The sequence below is a fragment of the Quercus lobata genome, chromosome 10 (genome assembly GCF_001633185.2).
Source record: "Quercus lobata isolate SW786 chromosome 10, ValleyOak3.0 Primary Assembly, whole genome shotgun sequence".
NCBI lineage: Eukaryota > Viridiplantae > Streptophyta > Magnoliopsida > Fagales > Fagaceae > Quercus > Quercus lobata.
This window is the reverse complement of record NC_044913.1, coordinates 2841114-2860156: the sequence shown is the minus strand read 5'-3', so window position 1 is coordinate 2860156 and position 19043 is coordinate 2841114. Positions and strand designations below refer to the sequence as shown.

The 19043-nt window shown below is 38.7% G+C and overlaps 1 protein-coding gene and 1 long non-coding RNA gene across 8 annotated transcripts; one reads left to right on the top strand and one right to left on the bottom strand.

Moving 5' to 3' along the window:
* The first annotated feature begins 1723 nt into the window (after window positions 1–1723).
* On the top strand, window positions 1724–5166 carry LOC115964096. Its single transcript, XR_004085988.1, has 2 exons — window positions 1724–2120; window positions 2238–5166. It is a non-coding gene; the product is annotated as an uncharacterized LOC115964096 (long non-coding RNA).
* LOC115964095 (acetolactate synthase 2, chloroplastic-like) lies at window positions 4997–17795 on the bottom strand. Of its 7 annotated transcripts, XM_031083411.1 has the most exons (8): window positions 11173–17795; window positions 10829–10928; window positions 10137–10207; window positions 9924–10023; window positions 9734–9837; window positions 9593–9646; window positions 8944–8999; window positions 4997–6793 (listed from the first exon to the last, which is right to left on the bottom strand). In XM_031083411.1, the coding sequence occupies exon 1, from the start codon at window positions 17715–17717 to the stop codon at window positions 15693–15695; it is 2025 nt and encodes a 674-aa protein (XP_030939271.1). In that variant the 5' UTR covers window positions 17718–17795; the 3' UTR covers window positions 4997–6793; window positions 8944–8999; window positions 9593–9646; window positions 9734–9837; window positions 9924–10023; window positions 10137–10207; window positions 10829–10928; window positions 11173–15692. The 7 variants fall into 7 exon arrangements, with proteins under 7 accessions (XP_030939271.1, XP_030939270.1, XP_030939272.1 ...); XM_031083410.1 differs by having other exon boundaries at window positions 8944–9646; XM_031083412.1 differs by lacking the exon at window positions 8944–8999.
* Between the last annotated feature and the right edge of the window lie 1248 nt (window positions 17796–19043).

Here is a 19043-nt window from a genome sequence, read left to right as displayed (position 1 = left end):
ACTCAATTTCATTAGAGGAAAATGTAGTAAATTCTCAAACAAAAGCTATATAAAGAATGGCATATATAGTTGACAAAGAAGATATATCATATATGTTTAAGCTTTTGTAGACCTTTTCAAGAGGAACTTTCCCGCAAAGTACGTTACCACGAACTTCAATGAAGAGACTTGTTCAAAGACTGGTTGATATGAGTCATATAAGAGAATAAATAGACCATATGGTTAATTATTTTATTTTCCAAAGAGCCATAGCTAATATTTATGGTTATAATAATATATGATTGAGCAGTTAGGTTCAACTAAAATTTTAGGTCCATGCCTATGAATTCTGCTGCATTAACTGTTCCTAGTCTGGAAGCTTAAGTGCTTAACAATTTTCATACACTGTTTTTTAATTATTTTATAAGGTATTTATTATATATACAGTTTTAATGTCAATGTCCATTATTGATATAACTTGTTTGTAACCTTATCTTTATGTAAGCTCCTGACTCAGGCATCTCTACATAGAAATATACTCTCCTGTCTCTCTCTAAACATTGTTTGTACCGAATCAAATGCAATAGCTTAAAATTTGTTTTGGTTTCTTCTGTAGTGAGAAACAAAACTAAAGTCATGCCTAACTGACCCAATTTAACATATTATATGGGTGAGCACAAAGAAATCTCAAGCAGATGGCAGTGCCAAGTGGAAAATTTGGGTGGTCTTGGAAAATCTTTGATATTCTTTGCTATTATATAGACTGCAGCAAGTGACATAATGAGTAATGTGAAATAGTAAGAGTCATTATCTTGACAAATGAGGTTGTTACATATTCTTTGCATCAATCCTCAGTTTATATAGCTAAACCTTGACAGCAAAGATATTACAAAACAATAGGTACAATAACCTGTCCATAATGTAGTGTGCCTTAGCTAGTGGTTTCAAATGTCAAAAAAACCTTCTCCCCTCCTTCTGTGTGTGTGTTAAAAATACTTAGTATTCTCAAAAAAAAAAAAAAGTCAAAATACAACAACTTCAATAACTTCAGCCCTCTATCATGTAAAATGAATAACTTCTTCGTACATTTCATGCTCACTTCTAGTCTTCTAGCAGATTTTGTAAATAATGCCTCCTCTAAGTTGTTAAATTTCTAGACCATGTCTTCACAAAAATTGCAATCACCGTGCCCCCGAAAGATTTATGATAGGCTGACCCCAAGTGTAAACTAGACAAAGATTTCATCTTCCCTCCAATTTTCCATAGAAAACAATTGGCAACAAATAGGTCCATTTCCTGCCACCAAATGCCCTCGAAAAAGTCATTTTCCATCCAATGTTTTTAAACTAACAGGGTGACAATTCATATCCAATTAAATATATAATTTGGGTTTTGTTATCTTTTCATAGTTTCATTTAAAAAATTAAACTTCCCTTTAGTTGACGGGCATTCCAGCCATAAAAAAAAGGTTTAATCTAATTCCTAAACTCAACTAATGGTCGAGTAACACATTAATCTTGAATACATAATCTATATTCTAAACCATGGTTATGGTGAAAAATGGTATTACTGATTCAAGGTATCCTGTTTTTCAAAACATTGCTATTGTCATTTTGCACGTACCTCAGTTTATAGAATATGTTAATGCCACCCAATCAAATCCACATCTGCAACAACAAATTGTTATAGTTTATTATTTAGCAAAAAAAAAAAAAAAATTGTTATAGTTTATTTGGCTTAGTCTTCTCTTCACACCTGCCTTTGTTTCTTCTTCCATGTACTTCTCTCAATCTTTCTAGTTGTTTCTTTGGTTTATCTAGCACACCAATCTATATCATTAACAATTGATTTTAATGAGTTTGGCTTGTTCTTCTATATTCCCTCTACATCTCTCTTATGTTATCTTTGCAATGAATTCTATTATCTCCTTTATATTTTCCAGCCTAATCCCATTTCTGCAACAAGGTAGTTTTTGTTTTGGCAAGGGAGTTTATAAACACAACTCCTATTTTCCTCCTTAGATCTTCCTAAGACTTGTATATTTGGTCCATGAACAAATCTTTAGTTTCTTATTCGTGGAGAGAATAATTACTATGGGAAGGAACACTGAAGAACAGATTGTTCCGCATGCAGGATCAAAGGTGAGTGCTTTTAATTCAAAACCATATTTTTTTTTGTTTGTAAATTTAATTGTCTTACACAGTTCTCATAGCATAAAAGATTCAAAGATTCTCATAAAAGAATTGGAAACAAATCAGGCTATGAAGGAAAGTAATCGTAACAAGTCCCTCTTTGCTTCTATACACAAACCACCTATAGATAATGGCAGATCAATCAGTATGGTTGTTAAGGTAAAATTCATATTCTTTTCTCCTGTTACAAAAGATTTAAAAGTACCTAATATGCTATATCAACAGTCCGCGATCTTGACCTTAGATGGTCAGGCCCAATCACACCAACAGAAATGCAATATGTTGAACAGTATGTCCTAGCAAAATATCCACAAAATGCTGGGTTCGTTGGAGGAGAAAAGATAGACCTCTCCAGTCTTTGCATCAATGGAGAGCCCGTAGAGCCCGCGCTTGATGATAGGCGAAAGTCCCCAAGGGGTAGTATCAGAGACCCTTCCATACCCTCCTTTGGAAGCAATCATCCTGACTTGGATAGGACCCAGTAGGAGCATTCAAGGTTGCTTGACATTCTCACCAAGAAATCTACCTTTCCTGGAAGTTTTATCTCAATCCCTGAAATCCGAGCTGGAAACAAGGTTTTAAAGCACTGTGGATTGACTGATGATGAGTACCTTGTTCTCTTCACTCCAAGCTACCAGGATGCCATGAAATTAGTTGGGGAAAGCTACCCTTTCTTCAAGGGAAACTTCTACCTGACCATTATTCGTGAAGAAGAAAACTGCATCAGAGAGTATGCTACTTTCAAGGAATCCAAATTGATAGTAGCACCAGAGGATTGGCTGGATTTGAGGATCAAGGGATCAATGCTTAGCCAATACTTTAGGAGGAAGTGTAAGCACAGCCCAAAGGGGTTATTCTCTTATCCGGTCAAAGTAAAGGGACTCGTTATTCAATGCATTGGGTTTCAGAAGCTCATAGGAACTTCTGGCATGTTCTGCTTGATGCAACTGCACTGGTTGTTGGGGAGGATGTGTTGAATCTTGCACTTCATCAGCCAGACTTTGTGTTGTGTAGTGTTGATAATACACATGCAAGTCCTTCAAGGATCACTTGCCTCTTGGTCAGGAAGAAAACCTTTGACAGTACAACAGCTCCATCTCAGTCCAATGAGTGAGGAAAAAAAAGTACTTCACTACTATCAGGGCGTCAGATCCGACCAATGAATTAATGGTTTTTGATTGACAATGTGTTGTAGAATATGTTCAAATGATCTAGCAATAAGAATACATTTTAGCTACTTGGACATTAAAATTTCCTCGGGTACAATCTGTAGATAAATAACATTAATATAAGAGTGTATTACATATAGATAATGATTAAGGATCATTACTGATGTTGATCACTCAAAAAGGTAATCCTGGACTCCCAATCCCAATGGGTGCTTTCCTTTAGATAGGATATTATTTTCAGATAACAAGTTCAGACAGTTTCTAGCAATTGAGGTATTATGATTATCCATCTTCTACTTAGGAAAACTTTCATATGAGCTTGAACAAATGCATGATTTTTGTCATAGAAAGTCCCACTACAAGAAAAAAAAATCCATTTATACTCTTGAAGTCCCTAGTATTACTTATAAACCACACAGTTAATTGCGATTCTCCTTATGCTAGATTTATGATCTGATAATGAGGCTGGGAGAGGAAATGCTAGATTTGTTTTATGTGACAGAAAGATAATATGAACCCTCTACATGAAAAACAACATCAATTGTACTCTTTTTTTTTTAATAGAAAGAAGAGAAGCATACAAACTATTCCTATGGTACACAGGATGTGTAGTAAAGGAAACAGAACATTAAGCAAAAAGAACACAAATCTAAAAATTCCGAAAATGAGGAGATAAAAAGACCACTCATTGCAGTCATCCAATCAAGCAGAGTAAGCAAGAAAAAACTGTTTCAGTTCAATGATGGAATGTTCCTCCCCCTTGACAGTTCTAAGATTCCATTCTTGCCAAATAGTACACATGATGCATTGTGGAATTTCTCCCCAAATTATATGCATAAGAGCAGTGAAGGAGCGAGTGATCCGCCGATTCCCAACTGTTTTTGCACATCCTCCTTAAATTATCCAAAGTGAGAATCTTTCCCCAAGCGGCTGTCCAAGTAAAAAAAGCCACTCTAGAAGGAACTTTCACCCTCCAAATACTTTTCCAAGTGAAGGCATGACTTCTTCCGGTCGTTGGGGCCCTATAATAGGTCCCTAATACTACTTATCAACAACATAGTTAATTGGAGCTTGTCTGTGGACTACATTTAAGGTCTAGTTTTGTAAATGGGGGAGAAATTTAGTTTACTCCTGCCATGTAACCTGACAGATAGAGTCAAACCTACTACTAGGAACCATTTTACTCTCAAAAGTCCCTAATACTAATTATTTTAGGAGTGGATTCATATTAATTCCTATAGTTTAAAGTTTTCAAAATAACCCTGAAGTTTAACATTGTTACAAATTAAGCCATATAGTTCTATTAGTTTCAACCAAACTCAACTTTTAAACTGTATCAATTTAAACCCTAAATCAAACTTGAAAAATCAATATGCAAATCAAATCCAAAAAAGTTAAAGAGTTTAAATTGATATGATTTTAAAAGTTCAGTGTTTAATTAGAAACTAGCAAAACTTTAAGATTTAACTTGCAACAATATGAGACTTTGAGGTTTAATTTAAATCTTTTGAAACTACCCATAGAAAATAGTCATTAAAGTATAGTTTACCCGAACATATGGCCATGCTTGTTTTTATTGTTGTATCAAGTAAGGAAACAAAATGATGTTTTCTAATATGCTTTCCATGTATTAAAGAGAAGTACACGAGCAACATATTGAAGGAGATTAGCTTATACCACTTTACTAGCATATTAGTTTCAATCCTACATTGAATATTTCCCATTACTTGTAATCCTACGTAGGTATTGGGTTAATGGAAAAAAAGGGACAATGAAATGTACGAAACACTCATAGAAAGCACATGTACAAAGGCACTCTTTTTTTTTTACATGGAAAACTCTAATTGAATTGAGGGAAGAAACTACAGGCACAAGCCAGTCGATTCTCTCACTATTATATTTCATATAGTTCAATTACAAGTCTTCCTCCCCTTTTATAGAGGAAAAGGAGGGGAAGGTAGATTTCAAGTGTTCAAATTTGGTTGGCTATAGGCACTGTTGCATACAAACAAATTTCTTCATTTCTCAAACATACTCGGAGTGCATGGCACTGTAAACTTTTGAGTGCACAATGAGGCATGCCCATATGAAGGGAAATGCCTTTAATTCCTACTGAACTTAGCAAGGCGAAGTCCCAACTCCCATGCCTTTTTAGCCAAGGTAGTAGTTGGTTCAGCAATGGCACATGAATAAGTTTAGCCAACTCCTCACTCATACACCATTGCAATTGCTCCTCTAGCCTTAAAAGTTCAAAAAAATTTGCAATCCATGCTTCTATAAGAAATTAAAGGGTGACACTTGAAACATATATAAGTAAATCAGTTTGCAATAATGTCTTGCAACATTTATATTCTTGATGCTAATACATACACCGAAGTATCAGCTACATGGATCTGTTCTTCTCACAGCTCCCCTTTGAATCATCAATCCAGAATTATATTAAACCTTTCATGACCATAAGCCTTACACAAGCAACATTCATAATTCTGCTCATGCTTCTCATTGATGAAAATCAAGAAGAATTGTGGGAAAAGACTTCTATTGGAATCTTACCAAAAATCAAGATGTCATGAGTATGCAATGAACTGGCCTCAACAAGAACCCCTTTCCAAAAAGAGAACAAGAACAGAACTGCTTTAAGTTTGATCTAATATGTGGGAGTTGTTGAAACCAGCCTTGATTATTCAACAAAAGATTGAAGAAAAAAAAAAGGAAAAGAAAGGAAAGAAAGGACTCAAAGGATTTCATACTTGAAAGTGCGAAGATGCAAAGGTAGTGTTGTGGGAACAGGATGGAGGGCATGGTTATCTTGGGGTGGTGGGGGGAGGGGGTGCTGTCATTAATACAATTTCGATGATACTTTCTCCTAGATCTCCCTACCTCATTTCTCCCACCAAGCAAACACCAAGTTGTGCAAAGTATAAATTGAATTGAGTACACCTTTGCATCTATAAAAAGAACAGTAAGATAGCTACATAGCATTCCACCTTGACATATTCACATGGACAATTGGACATTAATTAAGTTAGAAAAAATTCATGATCAAATCCATACTCAATTTGTCTGAAGGGAAACGCTTTTCTTCCTATCAAATTTCAGTGCTGAAAATGAGGACCACATATGGGCTGTGGCCATTCTTTCAATTGCTCTAGGAAGTCCAGTCTTGAACAAAAGTAAATAGTAAATGCACTTAAGCCATGCAACAAAAAAAGAAGCATAGGACATTATATCATTGTTAGAATCACCTATTAAAAAATATGCCAAGAAATACATGTCAACTGGAAAAACATGCAGAATGACACGGCACAATGAAATTAATATGGGAACTTAACTGGTCGAGTAGAACTGATATAGGTGGCTGACTACAAAACTTGACTTGTAAACTTTTCCATGCCTCCTTTGGAAGTATTAATTCGTAAATCTATGGGAAGCTTAATGAAAACATTGAGGTGACTGTAAAAAACCCAATCAGACAGAATTATAAGCATCAAAGAAGGCAAGAAATCCTTTATTATTTTTCTCATCTTCTATAAGTATTAACATTATTTTCAATATTTACAAAGAAAAATCATTTTCAATATTAATAGAATTTTTTTTTATTAATTTAAAATAAACATTATTTGTCACCAAAAATGAAATTAAAAAGAAATGCAAGTAAAATCAAGAGCTAGTCAAGTAGAACAAATACCTGATTATCAAAGGGGGTTGCATCGCCTCAAGATGAAAATGGAGAGAATATCTTTAATCTATATTAATTTGGTGTGATTTGTTTCAAATATAATATGAAAATAGGGGCTGAACCTAACTAGCTAGCGCTAACCATTGATTTGGCCACGGTGATAACAGATTTTCAACAAACATAACCAGTCTTGAAGCTGGAGTTGGTTAAGCGAAAATGAAGACTATCAATTGAAATGACATGTGATTCAGTTTTGAAAAGTTGTTGAGGCAGTGATTTTGCCAGACACTATCCTGATGTTGGCTTGAACGAAATTGATGAAACCTAAGAGAAATCAATTACTAAGGGTTTGTTTGGATGGAGGGGGGAAGGAGGGGGAGTAAAATAGAGTTGGCTGATAATAGGTTAATTTGGGCCAAATTTACTCTACTCTACTCTGCTCTACTCCCCTTCCCTCCTCCTCAATCCAAATGAACCATAACTTCTCTATAGTTCCAGCCCTTAGCCTCTCTATATAACCTTTATTTCTCACAAAATTTGTAAGTCGAATATCCATATTGAAGAGCTAGAGAGAGGCCTAAACCCTAAAACTAAAACATTCTCATTCTCTCTACCCCCTCCCTCTCAAATTGCCAAATTTTATGATAGGATATTCAAATCATCATGCACATTGAAAGCTTCAGAGTTTTCTAGCGTGTGTTGGTGCTGGAAATCATTGGAAAGCAATCCCGAATCTACAAGAGGCCTTGGAGTGATCAAGGAGACTTAAACATGCGGTTGGCAGCTCAACTTGCAGATCCAGTGACTAGAGAATAGAAAGAATTCAAATAATTGGTTGCAAACTTGGAGGACTCAAGTACATTGCTACTTCATAGCTTGGAAGGCTTTGTATGTATGATTTATTGTAATTATTTTATCTAGTGGATTGTTTGGTGTAGTGGCGCCTTAGAGAGGTTTTTCTGCTTTGTTCTCAGGTCTTCCTCTTTATAAACACTTCGGGGGGTTATTGTGGGTTTTTGACTTTGTCATTTGGATTATTATTTATTTTTTTGATAATCTGCAATTTCATTAAAACGAAAAAGGAAGAACATACTGGGGAATCTCCCTTACAGACAGCCTCAAGAGAGGGAGGGATATTTCCTTTGGAAAAACAAAAGGGGTGAATGGAGTTCAGAGCAAATTTTGCAGTTTCATGTGCGACAGAATTATAAGTCCTCCGGACCCAACAAAATTATAAAAACTCGAAACTAGCAGTTAAACTACAGATGTTACTAATGGTTGTGCTTAGAGGCCAGCTTGGGATAATATCAGGGTGAGTCAGGGGGTCGAAGCACATTTTTGCATCCCCTTTGAAGATGACTGAACTCCATCTCTCTTGGATAGCTGTGCACAGCCCACTGGAGAGCCGGGCTTCAACTTGTGAAGGAGAACAGAGGTGATGCTCTTTACCCCACATGAATAAGACTTCCCCATTTATGTTTATATCCATGCATGCTTTTGTCAATTGGCTAATCACTTAAACAATTGGGCTTTAAATTTACTAAGTTGTAATTAAAAGGGGTGTTACTCTCACTTAGCCTGGAGACTCAATGAGTCAATTGTTTGGAGACTCGAAGAGAACTATGTGGTGCTTCTGCAGCAGTAACTACTCTAGAAGGAACTTTCACCCTCCAAAACTTTTCCAAGTGAAGGCATGACTTCCTCCGGTCGTTAGGGCTCTATAATAATATGTCCCTCATAGGCTAATACTACTTATCAACAACATAGTTGATTGGAGCTTGTCTGTAGACTATATTTAAGGTCTAGTTATGTAATTGGGGGAGAAATTTAGTTTACTCCTGCCACATAACCTGACAGATAGAGTTGAACCTACTTATACTTAAAAAAATCAGACATTTATAAAAGTCCACTATTTTGTTCTTACACCATCTTTGATTTGAAGTGATGACCAGAAAATCCAGAGTTCCCACCTACAGAATTCTGAAAATTCAGGCACAGAAAGTTCAGATATCAGAAATTTTTATAAATCATGCCAATCTGATAACCGGATGAGGAATCCACACATCACAGTTAGACTATGGAATGTTGTAAGATAACTCTATAGGGATTAATTTTGCATATTTGCCCAGATTTTAAACATGTTTCACATAAAAAATGGCACAAAATTGCTAGTACAGTCTAGGAATCCCATGATTAGGTTGGAAACCATGCAGTGAGGAATTATAAACGAAAATTACATAGTTTTGGAGTTTCTTGAATTCAGACTGGGATATCAAATGTAGTACTCAAATCATTATGATAGTTTGTGATTATCCCAAAAAATCTCATACATTATGTTATTTTGATAAGAATTATTTTTAACTTGAGGAATGCATTCAACTCTGAGTGAAGCCTAATGTAGTATAAAAATATGTCATTGTATCAGCTTAATAACTAAGCCTTCTTTTGTTTAAAATATTGAAGAACTTTTCCCCATTCAACTTCTATGAAAAACAGCTCCTAGATTATCATTACTAAAAGAAAGCACCTAAAAAAGGGTCAATGGAATATGCAGCTGGAAATTATTAACTTACAGCCCATGTAAAGACCAAGGTGACATCTGCAGAAGTCCTTCCTTTATTAGACAACTGAAGAAGGCATAAAGCACTACCTTAGAACTGTGGCGACGTGATCAATTCTAATATAAATGAAATTTCTTGCATTCTCTTTCGTACCATATAAGTAAATACTGATACTGGGAAACTGCTCTCCTTATAATTGTGGGGAATAAAAGGTGAAATTTGGCAAGAAACAATTGTAAGCTCTGGATCAGGTTCACCTGCTTTGGCAAATCAATACAAAATACAGAATATTGTAAGTGATATCACAAGTTTGAACTGTTTCCAGTGGGAGCAAAAAATTTACCCTCATAGGTTGTCCAAGCCCTTGGAAACAAAGCATAGTATGCACACTTCTCGCCATTCAAATTCCAATCCCAAGTTTGAATACCAGAACAGTGTCATCTCTACATGGTGATTGACAAAGCAATAATGTGATGTCTCACTCATGGTTTTGGATGGCATATACTAATTTCAAAAAAATTAGAGAAACGCAAGTCCTGGATAATACGTTACTTACTTGGGTACCTTTGGGCTTTCAATGCATAATACACTTGAGAATTTTCCACCATTTGGGCGTGAAACAAAAACCTAAATGAGTAAAGGAAACCTAGAGATTCACTACTGCTTGATAAGAAGTACTAAAGATAAATCTATAGCATTTTTATTCATTCAACCAAAAAATATAATTTTGAAAGAAAAAAGGACAAAGTTTGTTCATGGTAAAATTCAACAGCATGGTGTTAACATACATATAAAACCTAAGTGCAAATGGATAGATGCATAGTTGCTGGCTGATTGATTCCTTCTTTTCCAGTGATTGGTGGATTAGTTTATGCAATTCTCATTTGCCATTTCACTATTTTTATTGATATCCACTTGTGCTTATCTTGTTTGGAGTAATAGTGATAACATAAGGGATAAACTGTCCTGATAATCTATTCAAATCTGTAAATGATCTTCTAATCACCATATCTGAGCTTGTCCAACAAACTTCACTGTTCCAAATAAAAATTATTCTTCTATGTCATACCAATTAATATATCTCACGGAAATATTTTCAGCAACTAGTGGCACTTCTATAAATGAAAACCTTTTGTTTATGATGTTCAATTTCACCCCAAAACATGTGAACAAATTCTGGTGCCCTGAAATAGTTTCCATTGTTTAGGGGATAAGTAATAGATATGGATTCAGTAGATGCGAACTCACAGAGAATTGATTTGCTAAAATGGAGCTTTCTTCACATATTCTAGGGAACAGTTGAAAGCGTTGAAACTGGCCTCTGTAGCTTCTTCCAATGCTTCCTGCACTAAAATCATGCTTTCAAACATAAAAATTATATTGGAAGAACAAAGCAAAATAGCTGTATTCATATATGCTTGAACTACTAGATTTTTTTTATTATAAATACTTGAACTACTAGATAATTGCAGTTCATTTCAAATAATAACAGTTGATAAAATTTCTGATTTACTATATATATAAAATGTACAGTGTCCAACATCACTTATCAGCATAAGTCTATTTTCAGTTGTAAAAATTTGACCACATACCCAATACCACCTAAAGAAACACCATGATGACCTGCAATGGTGCGCCTATTGAAAAAATCAAATATTGCCATCTGATTGAAGGACAATAATAGGGGGAAAAATCACCAAATTCATAAAGAAGAAATCATTTGAGGTAAGATATTTTACTCTTCAGCACATTAACCTCTAAACCTGTCACTGTCTAGAAACAAAGAAGAAGCATCTGAACATATAGAATCTGCTCCTCATTAGCATTGCAAAACAAAATCGTATCATCCGCGAACAAAAGATGCGAGACACATACCCCTCCACCCCGTCTACCATCAACCCTAAAGCCTCGAAACAAACCAACCCCTTCAACTCTTTTCATCATCTTACTAAAGACTTCCATCATAACCAGAAACAACGTGGGGGATAGCGGGTCCCCTTATCTCAATCCCCTCGAACTCCCAAAAAAATCAACTGGAGACCCATTAAACAAGACAGAGAATTGGGCTGTAGATATACAAGTGCGGATCCACCTACACCACCTCACCCCAAATCCCATTCTCTTCAACAAATCAAAAAGAGCCTCCCAGTTCACATGATCATAGGCTTTCTCAATATCTAATTTACAAATAACCCCCAGAATCTTACTCTTCACTCTACTATCAACACATTCATTAGCAATGAGAACTGAATCAAGTATCTGTCCACCACCCACAAAACTGTTCTAAGACTCCGATATTAGCTGGTCTAAAACCTCTTTCAGGCGGTTTGCCAACACCTTAGCCAAAATCTTGTAAACACTCCCCACCAAACTGATAGGTTTAAAATCTCGAATATTGGAAGCACCATTCCTCTTAGGGATTAAGGCTATGAAAGTTACATTAAGAGATTTTTCAAACCTACTATGTTGATAAAACCCTTCAAACACGGCTAAGACATCTTTTTCCACAACTCCCCAACAATGGTGATAGAAAGCCAAAGAGAAACCGCTAGGACCTGGTGCTTTATCTCCTTCCATCTCTTTGACAACTCGAAGAACCTCCTCCTGTTCAAACCTCCGTTCAAGCCAATCCCTCTCCAACCCCTCTATCTGATCGAACTCCAAACCTTCCACACAAGGCCTCCACTCCTCTGTCTCCTTGTACAATTTTTTATAAAACTGTACAGCTTGGTAGGCCATCTCGGATTCATCCTCATAGATTACCCCATCCACCTCCAACATACTAATATGTTATGCCTTCTCCGAGAATTGGCCATTTCGTGGAAAAAATTCGTATTGTTGTCTCCTTCCTTGATGCAAAGCATCCTCAATTTCTGTCTCCATGAGACTTCTTCCAATGACAAAAGGTTCTATATTTGAGATCTCAACACAACCCTCTCACCTAACTCCACTTCAGAAAGGCCATGCTCTCCTTCCTTAACATCCAATAATTTCAAAGCCTCCAGCAATTCTTTTTTCTGACGCTCTATATTTCCAAACTCACTCCAGTTCCACTGAATAATATCTTTCTTCAATGCCTTCAGCTTCTTGTCAAGTACAAAACTGGGGGTACCTGAGAAAGAATATCGATCCCACCAAGAATGAACCCTATCTTTGTACCCCTCTGACTAACCCGCCTCCACTAATATGGGGAAGTGGTCTGAAATAGGACGCAGTAAAACCTGTTGGGTCACATCCGGATAGTGATCCTCCCAATCATGAGAAACTAGGACCCTATCTATCCTAGACATCGAAGGTTGATCCAAATCACTTGACCATGTATAACTCCCTCCTTCCAATGGCAAATCTATCAAGTTAAGCTCCTCAATGAACTCAGAAAAATTCTCTATAGCCAGGGTAAGTCGTGACCCCCCCAATCGTTCACTAGGGAACCGAACAATATTGAAATCCCCTATGTAACACCATGGAACTTCCCAAAGTTGCTGAATTCCAATCAGCTCATCCCACAACTACCCCCTCAAGTTATTATCATTCGAGCCATAAATCCCAAAACAAGCCCAAATAAAACCATCCCTTGAATCCTTCCACCGAACTGATACGGAAAATTGACCCACCATTACCTCCAACTTTTCTAAAACCCTCCTATCCCATATCATCAAAACCCCACCAGCTATCTGATCAGCACCCAAGGCTACCCAGTCTACATAGGGACAACTCCACAAGCTACAAATCAACTGTCTATTCATGCTTGCAAGTTTAGTTTCTTGAAGGCATACTACATCACAATTCCATTCACGCAATGAATTTCTAACTACCAAATGTTTCCGCGAATCATTCAAACCTTGAACATTCCATGACACTATTCTTAACTTCATTGAAACTATAAACTCCCTACTACAACCTCAGTTAAGCAGTCAAAGAAAAGAAAACTATCTCCCATCATAATTAACCGAGGAAATCAAATTCCTCAACGCCCTCTTCCCTTTATCCTTGGAGACAGCTTTTCGGTGGGCAGCATCTTTCCTGTGCACCAGCTTTCTTGTGCACCAGCTTGGCTGCCTCAATCTCCGTCTCAAGTCTTTGTAATAGCATAATACACCTCTTTTCATGTCGACCCAAAGAAAACCCCATCATCTTACTGAAACCGGAAAGTCTGTGTTTCACCCAATTAGACACCTTCAATGTGTTATCAAATCTCCTCACCTCAGTGTTACTATTCAATTCAGACGACACAACCACCCCCAGAGGATTAACAGAAATCAAGGGGGAAGAACTCTCCACATCACCCAGGACCTCAACTGCATAAGCTCTTTCGACCTCAGTCAATGCCAACACCGACTAGTTAGCCTGATGGGAGGTGTCTATCCCCTAAATATCACTTGCACCCTCACTACCCGGAACACCACTCCTCAATCCCAACTCTCGGTGGACACAAAACGTAATTGGATAGCTCAAGACCAATTAATGCCCTGTCACCCTCTATTTCTGCCTTACCCAGTGTGAACGAAGGCTCATCAACGCAAAGCCCACCAAAAATAAGACTCACAGCCTCCATCGAAGTCTCCACAAGGCAACCTAGAAGCTCGGTTGGAGGAACAGACACCAAATCTGTCCTCGTGGTGTGGAAAAGAGCTGTATCGGCCTTATCCAGTGTCGCTGATGAAGCCCCAGCGTGAAACCCATTGGAAAAAGGACCACCTACCATCATCGATGCCTTCGCCGAACAATGGTTCATCTCGGTTTGGGTCGCCGAGCTCGCCGCTGTCATCAAAGCTGGTTGTCGTGCTGTGCCAGCCTTATCCGGTGGCGCCGGTAACTCCTCAACGAGAAATACTTCAACGCCTGAGATGTCCAGAGCATCCGAGGCTTCGTGGCAACCTTTGGACATCACCAATGCGTGGACTTCCTAATTTAAAAGGCTCGAGTCACCCACGGATGGGCTTACATCCACTTCCATCCTAAATGGGGCAGTGGACTCTGGAAAAGGGAGGCCCACTTGAGAACAATCTTGTTCTAAGCCCACGACAGGTTTGTGAACTCGTGAAACTCTAGAAGAACCCACCACGTGATCCCTCTGACCCCTTGAAACCCAAATAGAACTACTTAGACCACCTTTATACCATGCCACACTCCTTTTTCCTTCCCCATTCACTTCTACAGTCAATCTTTTTCCTGTCCAATCACACTTCCTCAATTCACGTTTTTTTCCATAACCATGTACAATCCAATTTGATTAGAAATTCAACCGAGATCTCCTATTATTTCCTACCGGATTTATCTTTCCAAAATTAAAGTCCTTTGTACTACGCTAAGAACCCACTTCTGTATCTCCTAGAGTCGCCGGACCTGCAGTTTCACTTAGTAATCTTTGTTTAATTACTGGGTTTTGCTTCTCCCCCTTACTATCCCCTAACAATAGGTTCCCTTTATCATGGGCACTTAACCGATTTGCCTGATTTCTGCCCCTTACCTGCACGTGACGCCCATGCACCATGTTGCCAAAAGATTTAAAAGGTTGAACCCCTAATTTATCCTTATGAAGCTAAGCCACAAATTTCAACTGCCCAGTCCCACCATTCACATAGTTTTCAGGTTCCAATATCTTCCTTAACTCTAACCCAAAAACCTTCCATCCATTCTTTGCTCTGCCTATTGGAATAAAAATGGACCTCCTAGACCCGCCAACTTTAAATTCAGTCAGCAGGAGGAACAAGCCAAAAGAATTGGAGCTCCATTGGAGGGTGTAGGCTAAATCACCATCCCTAAACGTATAAAAATACTTTGGACTGATCCCAACGACAATTTGTTCTATACTCTTCATTAGCCATTGTGCCACATTCTTACCCATGAAGACCAACTTCATGAAGTACCTACTCCGCTCAAAAATCCTTAAAGAAAAATACCATCCCCCTTCCTCTACCACCAGTTGAAAAAGTTTGGATTCAAGAACTATACATCAAACTTTCTCATAGCAAAACACCAACATAGTTTCTAACTTAAAGAAACAACTAACAAACTCGCCACAAACTTTATCACAAGCCTGAGCTAAGTAAGCTAAAACAACACATACATACAAAAGCATAAAATGCAAATGACCTTTGCCCCCACCAAATCAGTAAGCAGTTCTTCCGTCACCTTCGGTGATCATATCTTTGAATGCCCCACCACTTGGAATCATAGGAAGCACCTGTTCTTGATGTGGTACAATCACATCTAACAAGTACGGGCCAGGAGTATCCAACATCTTCTGAATTGCACCTCTTACGTCATCCTTCCTTGTCACACGAGCTGCAGGTATATCACAAGCCTCAGCAAACTTCAACATATTAGGGTAAATCTCACTCTCTTTAGAAGGGTCACCAAGATAAGCATGAGCCCTATTAGCGTTATAAAACCTATCCTCCCACTGCACCACCATACCCAAATGCTGATTATTCAACAACATGATCTTCACAGGAAGATTCTCCACCCGAATCGTCGCCAACTCCTGCACATTCATCATAAAACTCCCATCACCATCAATGTCCACAACAACTGCATCAGGATTAGCCACGGCAGCTCCAACAGCAGCAGGCAATCCAAACCCCATCGCACCTAAACCCCCGGAAGTCAACCACTGGCGCGGCCTCTTATACTTATAAAACTGAGCAGCCCACATTTGATGCTGCCCAACACCAGTACTTATAATTGCATTTCCATCAGTCAATTCGTCGAGCACTTGAATGGCATACTGTGGCGGAATCAACTTATCAAAAGTCTTGAAACCCAGAGGATTCTTCTCCTTTACTGCCTTCAACTCATCCCTCCAAGCTGAGAAATCAATCTTAACCTTGTTAGATTTCGCTTCTAACAAGTTATTCATCCCCTCCAATGCCAATTTCACATCGGCACACACCGAAACATGAGGCTGCTTATTCTTCCCAATCTCAGCTGAATCAATATCAATATGAACAATCTTCGCCCTACTCGCAAAAGCCTCAATCTTTCCAGTAACACGGTCATCAAACCTGACCCCAAATGCAAGCAACAAATCAGACTTATCAACAGCATAATTCGCATAAACCGTACCATGCATTCCAAGCATTTGAAGCGACAGGTCGTCCGATAAAGGAAACGCGCCGAGGCCCATCAAAGTACTCGCCACTGGGATCCCAGTCAACTCAACAAACCGGGTTAACTCAGGGCTCGAATTCAAACACCCACCACCGGCATACAAGACTGGTTTTTTCGACTCGGAGATCAACCTTACGATTTGTTCCAACTGGGTTTGGCTCGGAGGCTTTGGTAGCCGAGAATTATAGCATGCTAATCCAATGGGTTGGTCCCAATTGGGCACGACAAGCTGCTGCTGAATACCTTTCGGGACATCAATAAGAACCGGGCCGGGTCGACCCGAAGTGGCCAAGAACAAAGCTTCTTCGACAATCCGAGGAATGTCCTCCACATCGAGTACGAGGTAATTGTGCTTGGTGATGGAGCGCGTGACCTCCACGATGGGGGTTTCTTGAAATGCGTCTGTGCCAATCATTTGGCGGGGGACCTGGCCGGTGATCGCGACAATGGGGACGCTATCACGGAGCGCGTCGGCGATGCCACTCACGAGGTTGGTGCCGCCGGGGCCGGAGGTGGCAATACAGACGCCGGGGAGGCCCAAGGAGCGCGCGTAGCCCTCGGCGGCGAAGACTCCACCTTGCTCGTGGCGTGGGAGGACGTTGCGGATTGAATTGGAGCGCGTGAGGGCCTGGTGGATCTCCATCGACGCGGCGCCGGGGTAGACGAAAACGTCACTCACCCCTTGGCGCTCGAGGGCTTCGACGAGAACGTCGGCGCCTTTGCGAGGCTCGTCAGGAGCGAATCTGGAAACGAAGGACTGTTTTTCTGCTTCTTGTCGCTGCTGCTGCTTGGAGGGTAGTTTGGGTATTTGAGGAGTTGTGGTGGCTGGGGCAGCTGAGTTCGTTGTTGTGGCGGTTGATTTTGGGCGAGGGAGGGAGTTGGAGATGTGGAGAGTGCGAATGGGTTTGTGGGGAATGTGGGAAGAGGGGAGAGTAAACCCGGAAATGAGAGATTTGGATGATAAAGAAGAAGAATCAAGCTTACAATTACGGAAACTGGTGGCGGTGGCGGTGGCAACCACCATTTCTGAATATTGGAGATTTTCGTTTGAGAGGGCGAGGCGGCAAAATAAAAAAGAGAAAGGATGTGGCGGTGAATAGTAACAAGGCTGTAGTGGCGGGGTTTTTATAAATAAAGAGTTGTGGGGTTTTTTTCCTAAAATGCCCATGGGATTTTTGTATTTTTTATGGGTATAATAGGAATCTGATAAATTTCTGGATTAAGATGGAAGATTCCCATCCCATAAATGAATTGTCTTTTAAGTAGATTTTATAAAAATACAAGCATTTCATCAAACGTGTAAGAGAAATGAGAAAACTCAGCAATACATGTGGTGTGCGGAGAGACAAATCAGACATATATAAGACAACCCCTTTTTTTATCCTCTATTTTTTACTCTCCAAATCTTCAAGAAAATAATTGCTGCCTGAGCTCATTTGAACATTTTAACAAACACATGATGATATGCAAATCAAATCAAATAAAATCTGCAATTATAATAGCAAAGAGGAAAAAATGCCTGAATTTTCAATTTTCGCCTCACTCCTCTTTTCTCGTTCGTTCTACTGTCTGTCTACGGATATCGAAATGGGAGACTGGCGTGGCGAGTAGCAATGTTTACGAATTCCGTTTCGTTCCAATGTTCAATTACTTATGAAATTTCGACTTTCACAATGTTCACATATTTGCAGCACAAAGAGAATGGGTGGCAAAGAGAGTGTGGTGCCTTGTACGATAGAAGTAGAGAATTTGAAAACTAGGGGCTCTATTCGAGTAAAAAAGGTGGGGTTAGGTGGGGCTAGGTGAAATATTAAGGGTTGGGCTCCTCTCCTGTTTCTTTTTCTCCCGTTCTCTTCAGTTTTAAAATAGATGCATGACATTTGGTAGTTATATAATCTAAGGATGTTCATTAAGCCACGTCACATGAGCAAAAATTTATCTCATTTAACAGAGATTAGCACAAAACTCTACTTCCCGCAGTCAAAATTTTCACAAAAAGCCATTCCGCTAAAATCTTTGAGCAACCCGCTAAAATATCTAACAATTGCAAAATCTTCCAATCATTCGAATTCCAACCCAGCAAAGAAGATTCTCTTTCTACTGAGTGTACCCAAGATAAAAATCTTTACATCATTCCAACTCTAGTAAGACCACAAAGCAATCCCTTGTCTAGTGAGACCACAAAATAGAACTGTTGTTGATTTTAACAACTTGACTGGAATTGAAAGTTTTGAATTCCAATAGGTGCTCAATCATTCTTTGCATTATTTATTTGTGGTTTTTTTCCCTTCGTAGTTTTTATACTCTTTTGCTAAGTCTTTAAGTGATCTCCTAACAAATAATTGAATTC